Source organism: Somniosus microcephalus, chromosome 2, assembly GCF_052327205.1.
Source record: "Somniosus microcephalus isolate GS21.2 chromosome 2, FLI_Smic_1.0, whole genome shotgun sequence".
Taxonomy (NCBI): Eukaryota; Metazoa; Chordata; class Chondrichthyes; order Squaliformes; family Somniosidae; genus Somniosus; species Somniosus microcephalus.
The window spans coordinates 385,190,151-385,204,047 of NC_140988.1; the positions used below are offsets into that span (position 1 = coordinate 385,190,151).

At 48.3% G+C, this 13,897-nt stretch overlaps 1 protein-coding gene across 2 annotated transcripts in view; it reads right to left on the reverse strand.

Moving 5' to 3' along the window:
* LOC147123832 (lysyl oxidase homolog 3B-like) overlaps positions 1 to 13,897 on the reverse strand; it is a 72,432-nt gene continuing 58,535 nt past the window's right edge. For both annotated transcript variants that reach the window (XM_085976336.1, XM_085976331.1), the window contains exons 8-10: positions 6,540 to 6,676; positions 4,543 to 4,654; positions 1 to 1,840 (exon numbers count right to left, since the gene is read on the reverse strand). In XM_085976336.1, the coding sequence (XP_085832462.1) occupies positions 1,767 to 1,840; positions 4,543 to 4,654; positions 6,540 to 6,676 (323 nt within the window). In that variant the 3' untranslated portion in view covers positions 1 to 1,766. The remainder of the gene's footprint in view (positions 1,841 to 4,542; positions 4,655 to 6,539; positions 6,677 to 13,897) is intronic.

Genomic DNA, 13,897 nt, shown 5'->3' on the forward strand with positions numbered 1-13,897 from the left:
GAGAGCGAGACACACTGAAGGTGTGGAGATGGAGAGAGCGAGACACTGAAGGTGTGGAGATGGAGAGAGCGAGACACACTGAAGGTGTGGAGATGGAGAGAGCGAGACACACTGAAGGTGTGGAGATGGAGAGAGCGAGACACACTGAAGGTGTGGAGATGGAGAGAGAGCGAGACACACTGAAGGTGTGGAGATGGAGAGAGAGCGAGACACTGAAGGTGTGGAGATGGAGAGAGAGCGAGACACACTGAAGGTGTGGCGATGGAGGGAGAGCGAGACACTGAAGGTGTGGAGATGGAGAGAGAGCGAGACACACTGAAGGTGTGGAGATGGAGAGAGCGAGACACACTGAAGGTGTGGAGATGGAGAGAGCGAGACACACTGAAGGTGTGGAGATGGAGAGAGCGAGACACACTGAAGGTGTGGAGATGGAGAGAGCGAGACACACTGAAGGTGTGGAGATGGAGAGAGCGAGACACACTGAAGGTGTGGAGATGGAGAGAGAGCGAGACACACTGAAGGTGTGGAGATGGAGAGAGCGAGACACACTGAAGGTGTGGAGATGGAGAGAGCGAGACACACTGAAGGTGGAGATGGAGAGCAAGACACACTGAAGGTGTGGAGATGGAGGGATAGAAACAGTGTAGGAATGGAGAAGGAGGGAGAGACACACCACTATTATTTGCAAGATGGCAAGTGTCTGTTTCTCACTGTCCTGATTACTGAGTGGAATGTTTCCTACCTCACCAGGTATGGGAGTTACAGGTCTCTCCTAACACTAACAGAATATTCACGTACACACTGACCAAACGTGGGAGGAGGTGCCTTTTAGACAGGAACGCTGCCAGTTTCAAAAGGTATAAAAGTGCAAGGATTTTGTTGAAACTGTTAATTCTAGTTTGGTGCCGATACTAAATTAGGGTTAGAAAAATAGTTTGTAAATGATATATAAACTCTCAAATTCAGTAAAAAAAAACTTTATTGAACTTTCTTCCCCTTTTCAAGCTGCAGCGGTGTTGTCTTGTTTCTGAGGGTGATTGCTCTGTGTGTGTAGTGTTTGTTGGGTACTGGGGTCTCCTTGTAGCCAGGCTGCCTGCGATGTTGGTGCGTGGGGAAGTGTGAGTGACTCACGATGAGGCAGGGGGACATGGGCTGCGTTCACACTCTCTCCACTAGACCAGAAGGGGGGGATTATCACAAGCGTCAATCTCCGCCCAGGCCTCTGCATCGAGGGGATCATCAAACCCACATCATCTCAACCTGGGGGGGCATCACACAACAGACAGGGACAGGTCACAAGGGACAGGGATTTTAAAAATTCATTCTCGTCGCTGAGAAGGCCAGCATTTATTGCCTATCGTTAGTTGCCCTTGAGAAGGTGGTGGTGTGCTGCCTTGAACCGCTGCAGTCCGTGTGAGGAAGGTGCTCCCACAGTGCTGTTATTGGAGTGCTGTCTGTGTCTCTGTACCTTGCTCTGCCCCGGTTATGTGTTAAGTGGACACATCGCTCGTCCGTTGAATGAGGCATCCAGCGATCCAGTAACTGGCATGGGGCGCTGTCGTGTACCCGGTGGGCAATGTTAGGGGCTCTAGTTCAGTGTTTGGTGGCACGTTCCCATGGAAAGGGTGAAGGGAGTTCGTTTGTCGGGAGGACTGGTATCTCGGGAGAGAGAGAGAGAGACGAGCCCCGGGTTCAAACCAGGAGGACTCTACCACGGAGGAGGATGAAACAGTCGGCTCCCCCGTGGGACAGTGGTGGGACAGTCCTTAGGGAATCAGGTTGTTCAGCTGCCCGGGATACTTCTCAAACTTCCTCTCTGCCTCCTCACTGAAAGCATCGCCTGGGGAAGAAAGCAGTAAAATGAAGGTGATCATCGGCAAAAGAACCAGAGGCAACATGAAGAAACATTTCTACGCAGCGAGTTGTTGTGATCTGGAACGCGCTGCCCGAAAGGGCGGTGGAAGCAGATTCAATAGTAACTTTCAACAGGGAATTGGATAAATACTTGAAGGGGAAAAGTTGCAGGGCTATGGGGAGAGAGCAGGTGGAGTGGGACTAATTGGAGAGCTCGTTCAAAGAGCCGGCACAGGCACGATGGGCCAAACGGTTGTCTATCCTGTGAGATTCTATGAATCAGTCCCGTGCCTCGATAGACTACTTAGTCTGACCCAATCTCAGACAGTCAGCTCCGCAGATTACCACATCCCGGAGAGAGTCCAGAGAGGGGGCACCAGGATCGTGCCTGGGGTCTAAGGGGTAGCTACGAGAGGGGGTGCACTAGGGTTATTGTCCCTGGAGATGAGGGGGGTTAAGGTGAAGGGGATTGAGAGGGAACGACTCCACCCTCTAGTGGATGATTCCAGGACATGGGCGCAGAATCTTAGAATTAGAACTAAACTGGGAGAGGGGAATTAGAATGCGGGACCCACTGCCCCAGCCCAGAGATGCAGGATCAATTATGGTGTTTAAAAGGGAGAGAGAGAGATTTGGGGATTAAGAGATATTGGGGGTGGGGAGGGCAGGGAGCTGGGATTGAATAGACAAAGAGGTGGAGGCTAACAAAATGGTGGAGCAGCAACAACGTACATAGCGGCTTTCACCTCGAAACATCGCGAGGCGTCTGACAGGCGTATTCATAAAATGGGCCACGCTCTTTCCTCTCTGATTATCGGACCGTCCTTAACCCCGATTTCCTCTCCAGCTATCACCAACTCTAACCTCTCCTCTCTATCCTCTCTTTCCCCTCGATCACTCCATCTCTAACCTCTCTTTGTTCTCTAAGATCCTTGATGATGAGGTCACCTCCCAGCTCTGTGCCCATCGCTGGAGGTACATGTATTACATATTATTTACAGCACAGAAACAGGCCGTTTCTGACACAAAACTGGGAAGTATAGTGAACAGTGAGGAGGATAGGGATAGACTTCAACAGGACATAGACAGGCTGGTGAAATGGGCAGACACGTGGCAGATGAAATTTAACGCAGAAAAGTGCAAAGTGATACATTTTGGTATAAAGAATGAGGAGAGGCAATATAAACTAAAGGGTACAATCCTAAAGGGGGTGCATGAACAGAGAGACCTGGGGTATATGGGCACAAACCGTTGAAGGTGGCAGGGCAGGTTGAGAAAGTGATTAAAAAAGCATACGGGATCCTGGGCTTCCTGAATAGAGGCAGAGAGTCCAAAAGCAAGGAAGTTATGATGAACCTGTATAAAAACTGTTCGGCCGCAACTGGGGTATTCTGGGCACCGCTCTTTAGGAAGGATGTGAAGGCCTTAGAGAGGGTGCAGAAAAGATTTACGAGAATGATTCCAGGGATGGGAGACTTCAGTTACGTGGATAGACTGGAGAAGCTGGGGTTGTTCTCCTTAGAGCAGAGAAGATTGAGAGGAGATTTGATAGAGGTGTTCAAAATCATGAGGGGGTCTAGACAGAGTAGATAGAGAGAAACTGTTCCCATTGGCGGAAGGGTCGAGAACCAGAGGACACAGATTTAAGGTGATTGGCAGAAGAACCAAAGGCGACATGAGGAAAAACTTTTTTACGCAGCGAGTGGTTATGATCTGGAATGCACTGCCTGAAAGGGTGGTGGAGGCAGATTCAATCGTGGCTTTCAAAAGGGAGTTGGATAAGTACCTGAAGGAAAAAAAATTGCAGGGCTACGGGGAAAGGGCGGGGGAGTGGGACTGGCTGAAGTGCTCTTCCAGAGAGCCGGCACGGGCTGGATGGGCCGAATGGCCATCTTCCATGCTGTAACTATTCTATGATTCTATGATTCAGCCCAACTGGTCCATGCTAGAGTTTATGCTCCACACTTCCCCTTAAATGCATCGATACTATTCACCACAACCACTCCCTGTGGTAGTGAGTTCCACATTCTCACCACTCTCTGGGTAAAGAAGTTTCTCCTGAATTCCCTATTGGATTTATTAGTGACTGTCTTATATTTATGGCCTCTAGTTCTAATCCCTCCACAAGTGGAAACCTCTTCTCTACGTCGACCCCATCAAACCCTTCCTTAATCTTAAAGTCCTCTATCAGGTCACCCCTCAGTCTTCTCTTTTCTAGAGGAAAGAGCCCCAGCCCATTCAGTCTTTCCTGACGGGTATCACCTCCCAATTCTGGTATCATTCTAGTAAATCTTTTTTGCACCCACTCCAGTGCCTCTATAACCTTGTTATAATATGGAGGCCGGAACTGTTCACAGTGCTCCAAGTGACTATTCACTCTCTCCCAATTCATGCCATGCAGTGGAAGGGTCCGACTGCGAAGAGGTGAGCTGCACCACTTTAGCACAAATATTTACGGCTGTGGAGTCAGGTTTTTGGAAGCCCCTGGACAGGTGATGTGTGGGACAACAGTAGGAGGGCACAGTGCGGGGTCGACACTAGGTGTGAACTCTGAGTGTTAACAATGTACACCGGCTTGAGGTGCATGAACATCTATCTTGCTAATGGAAGCTGTGCTCGACCAATGGGATTACGTTTTACAAGGAGGCAGGTGACCAATGACATCTAATATTGCAGGAAAGCTGTTACCTATGTGACAGTTGTGCATCCAAATTCGATGTCCGTCGTATTTACAATTACACTTCATGGCGTTGTTGGTGAAGTCGCTCTCCGATACCTCATGATTCGGGTTAATCACAACCTGTCAATCAAACCCCATTGTTAATGTCCATTCACAGCACAGTGTCTGTCTCACAGTGGGAAAGGACAGTGTGTGAACCACTGACCCAGAGTGTGAAAGGACAGTGTGTGACCCACTGTCCCAGTGTGAAAGGACAGTGTCGGACCCACTGTCCCAGAGTGTGAAAGGACAGCGTGTGACCCACTGTCCCAGAGTGAGAAAGGACAGTGTGTGACCCACTGTCCCAGAGTGTGAAAGGACAGTGTGTGACCCACTGTCCCAGAGTGAGAAAGGACAGTGTGTGACCCATTGTCCCAGAGTGTGAAAGGACAGCGTGTGACCCACTGTCCCAGAGTGAGAAAGGACAGTGTGTGACCCACTGTCCCAGAGTGTGAAAGGACAGTGTGTGACCCACTGTCCCAGAGTGTGAAAGGACAGTGTGTGACCCACTGTCCCAGTGTGAAAGGACAGTGTGTGACCCACTGTCCCAGAGTGTGAAAGGACAGTGTGTGACCCACTGTCCCAGAGTATGAAAGGACAGTGTGTGACCCACTGTCCCAGAGTATGAAAGGACAGTGCGTGACTCACTGTCCCAGAGTGTGAAAGGACAGTGTGTGACCCACTGTCCCAGAGTGTGAAAGGACAGTGTGTGACCCACTGTCCCAGAGTGTGAAAGGACAGTGTGTGACCCACTGTCCCAGAGTGTGAAAGGACAGTGTGTGACCCACTGTCCCAGAGTGTGAAAGGACAGTGTGTGACCCACTGTCCCAGAGTATGAAAGGACAGTGTGTGACCCACTGTCCCAGAGTGTGAAAGGACAGTGTGTGACCCACTGTCCCAGAGTGTGAAAGGACAGTGTGTGACCCACTGTCCCAGAGTGTGAAAGGTGAGTGTGTGACCCACTGTCCCAGAGTGTGAAAGGACAGTGTGTGACCCACTGTCCCAGAGTGAGAAAGGACAGTGTGTGACCCATTGTCCCAGAGTGTGAAAGGACAGTGTGTTACCCACTATCCCAGAGTGTGAAAGGACAGTGTGTGACCCACTGTCCCAGAGTGTGAAAGGACAGTGTGTGACCCACTGTCCCAGAGTGTGAAAGGACAGTGTGTCACCCACTGTCCCAGAGTGTGAAAGGACAGTGTCTCACCCACTGTCCCAGAGTGTGAAAGGACAGTGTGTGACCCACTGTCCCAGAGTGTGAAAGGACAGTGTGTGACCCACTGTCCCAGAGTGTGAAAGGACAGTGTGTGACCCATTGTCCCAGAGTGTGAAAGGACAGTGTGTTACCCACTATCCCAGAGTGTGAAAGGACAGTGTGTGACCCACTGTCCCAGAGTGTGTGGGGACAGTGTGTGACCCAATGTCCCAGAGTGTGAAAGGACAGTGTGTGACCCACTGTCCCAGAGTGTGAAAGGTGAGTGTGTTACGCACTATCCCAGAGTGTGAAAGCACAGTGTCTGACCCACTGTCCCAGAGTGTGAAAGGGCAGTGTGTGACCCACTGTCCCAGAGTGTGAAAGGACAGTGTGTTACCCACTATCCCAGAGTGTGAAAGGACAGTGTGTGACCCACTGTCCCAGAGTGTGAAAGGACAGTGTGTCACCCACTGTCCCAGAGTGTGAAAGGACAGTGTGTCACCCACTGTCCCAGAGTGTGAAAGGACAGTGTGTGACCCACTGTCCCAGAGTGTGAAAGGACAGTGTGTGACCCACTGTCCCAGAGTGTGAAAGGACAGTGTGTGAGCCACTGTCCCAGAGTGTGAAAGGACAGTGTGTGACCCACTGTCCCAGAGTGTGAAAGGACAGTGTGTGACCCACTGTCCCAGAGTGTGAAAGGACCGTGTGTCACCCACTGTCCCAGAGTGATGGCCCATTAACAATTCCTGCTCTCCCCTCCCGTGCCTGTTTTACCTGCATGATGTAGTTTCCAGGTTTGACGTCGGTGATGTCAATCCATTGACAGTCAATGTCATGACGATAGGAGTCCCAGCAGCCCACGGTGATGCCCTGCTCCCCGAAGTTAGCACACTCGTACCTCTTCTGTATGTCTGATGGTGACAGAAGGAAGGTTAGAGTCACAAGCAAGGACATCTGTGGTAGGGAAATTATTGGAAAAAATTCTGAGGGACAAAATTAGTCTCCACTTGGAGAGGCAAGGATTAATCGGGGATAGTCAGCATGGCTTTGTCAAGGGTAAATCATGTCTGACAAATCTGATTGAATTTTTCGAGGGGGTGACTAGGGGGGTGGATGAGGGAAATGCTGTGGATGTGGTTTACATGGACTTCAGTAAAGCTTTTGACAAAGTCCCGCATAGGAGACTGGTCAAGAAGGTAAGAGCCCATGGGATCCAGGGTGCCTTGGCGCGTTGGATCCTAAACTGGCTGAGTGGCAGGAGGCAGAGGGTGATGGTCGAAGGTTGCTTTTGTGACTGGAAGCCTGTGTCCAGTGGGGTACCTCAGGGATCGGTGCTGGGTCCCTTGTTGTTTGTGATCTACATAAATGATTTGGATGAGAATGTAAAAGGTATGATCAGTAAGTTCGCAGATGACACGAAAATTGGTGGGGTGGTAAATTGCGAGGAGGAAAGCCTCAGGCTACAGGACGATATAAACGGGTTGGTCAGATGGGCGGAAATGTGGCAAATGGAATTTAACCCTGAAAAGTGCGAGGTGATGCATTTTGGACGGACAAATAAGGCAAGGGAATACACAATGAGTGGTAGGACCCTAGGAAGTACAGAGGGTCAGAGGGACCTTGGTGTACATGTACATAGATCCCTGAAGGCAGCGGAACAGGTAGATAAGGTGGTTAAAAAGGCATATGGGATACTTGCCTTCATTAGCCGAGGCATAGAATATAAGAGCAGGGAGGTTATGATGGAGCTGTACAAAACGCTGGTGAGGCCACAGCTGGAGTACTGTGTGCAGTTCTGGTCGCCTCACTATAGGAAGGATGTGATTGCTTTGGAGAGGGTGCAGAGAAGATTCACCAGGATGTTACCTGGGATGGAGCGCCTCAGCTATGAAGAGAGGCTGGACAGGCTGGGGTTGTTTTCCTTGGAGCAAAGAAGGCTGAGGGGGGACCTGATTGAGGTGTACAAAATGATGAGGGGCATAGATAGGGTAGATAAAGAGGAACTTTTCCCCTTAGTAGGGGGGTCAATAACAAGGGGGCATAGATTCAGGGTAAGGGGCAGGAGATTTAGAGGGGATTTGAGGAGGAACTTTTTCACCCAGAGGGTGGTTGGAATGTGGAACTCAATGCCTGAAAGGGTGGTAGAGGCAGGAACCCTCACAACATTCAAGAAGCATTTGGATGAGCACTTGAAATGCCATTGCATACAAGGCTATGGACCAAATGCTGGAAAATGGGATTAGACTGGACAGGGATGGATGGGCGGCGCAGACACGATGGGCCGAAGGGCCTCTTTCTGTGCTGTAAAACTCTATGACTCTATGACTCTATGATTTCCCAAATCTTCCATTCTGACAATCAATGGCCAAGCTTGTTGGTTTGAGTGGTTTTAATGGTTCCTGCATTACAGAGTCACCTGCCGGTCTGTCTTTGGTGGAGACTCGGCAACACTGTGTTCAAATCGGCTCATTTGATAAGGTCCCAGGCTGTTCCTGGAATGAGAGGGTTGTCCTATGGGGAGCGATTGTGGATGCGCAGTCGTTGAGTATATTCAAGGCTGAGATCGATAGGTTTTTGGACTCTAGGGGAATCAAGGGATATGGAGATTGGGCAGGAAAGAGGAGTTCAGGTCGATGATCAAACATGATCTTATTGAATGGCAGAGCAGGCTCGAGGGGCCATATGACCTACTCCTGCTCCGATTTCTTATGTTCTTATGTTCTCCGCACGGCTCAGTGTAGAGACTGGCAACGCCATCAAACACTGAGAGCCCCCACGGGGAGGGAGCCCATCCTCCAGTGAGGACACAATGCTTCCTTTGTTCTGCGGAGGAGACGACTGCTATCTGTGGAGGGCTGGAGGCCAGTAACGTATAACGGACCAATATTCTGGAGTTCTGCTCGATTATCTTGGAGGATCAGAGAGTATTTATACTGGAGTTTCAAACAGGAGATTAAACTGGTCCATGATAGGGGAGAGTGTACATGGGCTGTGGAAGGATATTAAATGGGTGGGTACAGTCTGTGATAGGGGAGAGTGTACATGGGCTGTGGAAGGATATTAAATGGGAGGGTAGAGTCCATGATAGGGGAGAGTGTACATGGGCTGCTGGAGGAGATTAAATGGGTGGGTAGAGTCCATGATAGGGGAGAGTGTACATGGGCTGTGGGAGGAGATTAAATGGGTGGGTAGAGTCCATGGTAGGGGAGCGTGTACATGGGCTGTGGGAGGAGATTAAATAGGTGGGTAGGGTCTGTGATAGGGGAGAGTGTACATGGGCTGTGGGAGGAGATTAAATGGGTGGGTAGAGTCTGTGATAGGGGAGAGTGTACATGGGCTGTGGGAGGAGATTAAATGGGTGGGTAGGGTCTGTGATAGGGGAGAGTGTACATGGGCTGTGGGAGGAGATTAAATGGGTGGGTAGAGTCTGTGATGGGGAGAGTGTACATGGGCTGTGAGAGGAGATTAAATGGGTGGGTAGAGTCTGTGATGGGGAGAGTGTACATGGGCTGTGGGACGAGATTAAATGGGTGGGTAGAGTCTGTGATGGGGAGAGTGTACATGGGCTGTGGGACGAGATTAAATGGGTGGGTAGAGTCCATGATAGGGGAGAGTGTACATGGGCTGTGGGAGGGGATTAAATGGGTGGGTAGAGTCTGTGATGGGGAGAGTGTACATGGGCTGTGGGAGGAGATTAAATAGGTGGGTAGGGTCTGTGATAGGGGAGAGTGTACATGGGCTGTGGGAGGAGATTAAATGGGTGGGTAGAGTCTGTGATAGGGGAGAGTGTTCAATGATCATGCGATGGCTGGTTTGCAATTTCTGTCAAAAAAAAAAGACACTTATTCGCTCTGACTGGGATAATTTGATCTTGGGTCCCTGACTCAGTGTGTAAAGCAGTTCCAATCAGAGACCTTCAAAACGGGGTAATCGGCACTCTCCCCACTGAATCTCCAGGAATCAGGCCTGATTTCATATTTCCCACCGTCTCCCAGTGTTATTCCCGCCATCTCCCAGTGTTATTCCCACCGTCTCCCAGTGTTATTCCCGCCATCTCCCAGTGTTATTCCCACCGTCTCCCAGTGTTATTCCCGCCATCTCCCAGTGTTATTCCCACCGTCTCCCAGTGTTATTCCCACCGTCTCCCAGTGTTATTCCCGCCATCTCCCAGTGTTATTCCCACTGTCTTCCAGTGTTATTCATAGGATTACACCGGATATACGACACAGAAACAGGCCATTCGGCCCAACCAGTCCATGCCGGCGTTTATGCTCCACTCGAGCCTCCTCCCGTCTTTCCTCATCTAAATCTATCAGTGTAACTCTCTATTCCCTTCTCTCGCACATGCTTGTCCAACCTCCCCTTAAATGCATCGATACTATTCGCTTCAACCACTCCCTGTGGTAGCGAGTTCCACATTCTCACCACTCTCTGGGTAAAGAAGTTTCTTCTGAATTCCCTATTGGATTTCTTGGTGACTATCTTATATTGATGGCCTCTAGTTTTGCTCTTCCCCACAAGTGGAAACATTCTCTCTGTATCCACTCTATCGAAACCTTTCATGATTTTAAAGACCTCTATTAGGTCACCCCTCAGCCTTCTCTTTTCAAGAGAAAAGAGACCCAGCCTGTTCATCCTTTCCCGATAGGTATACCCTCGCATTTCTGGTATCATCCTTGTAAATCTTCCCTGCACCCTCTCCAGTGCCTCTATATCCTTTTTATAATATGGCGACCAGAACTGTACGCAGTACTCCAAGTGTGGTCTAACCAAGGTTCGATACAGGTTTACCATAACTTCACTACTTTTCAATTCTATCCCTCTAGAAATAAACCCTAGTGCTTGGTTTGCTTTTTTTATGGCCTTATTAACCTGTGTCGCAACTTTTAGTGATTTGTGTATTTGTACTCCGAGATCCCTTTGTTCCTCTACCCCACCCAGACTCGCACCCTCCAAGTGATAAGTGACCTCCCTATTCTTCCTACCAAAATGTGTTGAACTTCATTTACCAATTATATGCCCATTCTGCAAGTTTATTAATGTCCTCCTATAATTTGTTGCAGTCCTCCTCAGTATTGACTAGCCCCCCAATTTGGTGCCATCCGCAAATTTAGAAATTGTGTTTTTGATTTCAAAGTCTAAATTATGAATGTAAATTGTGAACAGCACTGATCCTTGTGGAGCACCACTACCCACCTTCTGCCACTGTGAATAGCTACCCTTTACTCCCACTCTCTGCTTTCTGTCCTGAAGCCAGCTAGCTATCCATTCTGCTACTTGTCCCCTGACTCCGCATTCTCGGACCTTGTTCATCAGTCTATTATGGGGTATCTTATCGAAGGCCTTTTGAAAATCCAGATAAATTACATCTACTGCATTACCATTGTCTACATTTTTCAAAAATTCGATGAGGTTGGTCAAGCAAGACTTTCCCTTTTGAAACCCATGCTGACTATTCATTATTATATTTTTGGTTTCTAGATGTTCTTCTATTTTCTCCTTTAGCAGGGATTCCATTATTTTTCCTATCACCGATGTTAAGCTGACTGGTCTATAATTCCCTGGACATGTTCTATCCCCCTTCTTAAATATCGGTATTACGTTAGCTATCCGCCAGTCCTCTGACACTACACCTTTTTCTAACAAATTATTAAATATGTGTAGTAATGATTCTTCCCTAGATTCTTTTAAAATGCGTGGATGCAATCCATCCGGACCAGGGGTTTTATCCTCTTTGAGTTTGATTAGTTTATTTAATATATCCCCTCTTTTTATTTTAAATAAACTTATCTCATTACTAATCTCATCATCCAATGTCATGTCCACCTATTCTATCTTCCTGGTAAATACTGAAGCAAAATAATTATAATATTTCTGCCATCTCGCTATTGTTACCTGTGGTATTGTCCTGTCTATCCCTTAATGGCCCCATTCCCATCCCAACCTTCCTTTTTTTGTTGATATGCCTGTAAAATATCTTACTATTTTGTTTTATGTTCCTTGATAATTTAATTTCATAGTTCCTCCTTGCCTTCCTAATTGTTTTTTTGACTTCTCTCCTAATCTCTTTGTATTCTCCCTTATCATGCACTCCCATGCTGTCCATGTACTTAATGTATGCCTTTTTGCCTTACCCTCAATTGTTCCCTAATGGCTTTATTCATCCATGGAGTCTCATTAGTGTTTAGGTTGTTCTTTCCTTTTAGCGGAATATATTATTCCTGCACTCTGTTGAACACCATTTTAAATGTTTCCCATTGCTGTTCTACATCGTTGTTTGCCAATATTGTTGCCCATTTTATTTTCCCAAGATCTATTCTCAGCCCCTCAAAATCAGCTTTTCTCCAATCTATTACCCTGGTTTCCATCATACTTATGTTCCTCTCAATTATCATCTTAAAGCGTATTATATTATGGTCACTATTGCCTATATGTTCCCCTACTTTTACATCTCTTATCTGCTCTGGTTCATTCCCCATTACTAGATCCAATAGCGAATCCTCCCTTGTTGGGCTTTTTGCATATTATAGAGTCATAGAGTTATACAGCACGGATAGAGGCCCTTCGGCCCATCGTGTCCGCGCCGGCCATCACGCCCTGTCTAATCTAATCCCATATTCCAGCATTTGGTCCGTAGCCTTGTATGCTATGGCATTTCAAGTGCTCATCCAAATGCTTCTTGAATGTTGTGAGGGTTCCAGCCTCCACAACCCTTTCGGGCAGTGAGTTCCAGACTCCAACCACCCTCTGGGTGAAAAAGTTCTTTCTCAAATCCCCTCTAAACCTCCCGCCCTTTACCTTGAATCTATGCCCCCTAGTTATTGACCCTTCTACTAAGGGAAAAAGCTCCTTAGTATCCATCCTATCTATGCCCCTCATAATTTTGTACACCTCAATCATGTCCCCCCTCAGCCTCCTCTGCTCCAAGGAAAACAAACCCAATCTGCCCAGTCTCTCTTCATAGCTGAAGCGTTCCAGCCCTGGTAGCATCCTGGTGAATCTCCTCTGCACCCTCTCCAAAGCTATCACATCCTTCCTGTAGTGTGGCGACCAGAACTGCACACAGTATTCCAGCTGTGGCCTAACCAGTGTTTTATACAGCTCCATCATAACCTCCTTGCTCTTATATTCTATGCCTCGGCTAATGAAGGCAAGTATCCCATATGCCTTTTACCACCTTATCCACCTGTTCCGCCGCCTTCAGGGATCTGTGTACTTGCACACCCAGATCCCTCTGACCCTCCGTCTTGCCTAGGGTCTTACCATTCATTGTGTATTCCCTTGCCTTGTTAGTCCCCCCCAAAGTGCATCACCTCGCACTTTTCCGGGTTAAATTCCATTTGCCACTGTTCCGCCCATCTGACCAACCCATCGATATCGTCCTGCAGACTGAGACTACCCTCCTCGCTATTTACCACCCTACCAATTTTTGTATCATCCGCGAACTTACTGATCATACCTTTTACATTCATATCCAAGTCATTAATGTAGACCACAAACAGCAAGGGACCCAGCACCGATCCCTGTGGTACCCCACTGGCCACAGGCTTCCAGTCACAAAAACAACCTTCGACCATCACCCTCTGCCTTCTGCCACTAAGCCAGTTTTTTATCCAACGTGCCAAGGCACCCTGGATTCCATGGGCTCTTACCTTCTTGACCAGTCTCCTGTGCGGGACTTTATCGAAGGCCTTACTGAAATCCATGTATACCACATCCACTGCGTTGCCCTCATCCACACACCTAGTCACCCCCTCAAAAAATTCAATCAAATTAGTCAGACATGATCTTCCCTTGACAAAGCCATGTTGACTATCCCTGATTAATCCTTGCCTCTCCAAGTGGAGACTGATTTTGTCCCTCAGAATTTTTTCCAATAATTTTCCCACCACTGATGTTAGGCTCACTGGCCTGTAGTTCCCCGGTTTTTCCCTACTCCCCTTCTTGAATAATGGAACTACATTAGCAGTTCTCCAGTCCTCTGGCACATCCCCTGTGGCCAGAGAGGTTCTGAATATGTGTGTTAGAGCCCCCGCAATCTCTTCCTTTGCCTCACACAGCAGCCTGGGATACATTTCGTCCGGGCCTGGGGATTTATCCATTTTTAGGCCTGCTATATTGGGTTAGAAAGG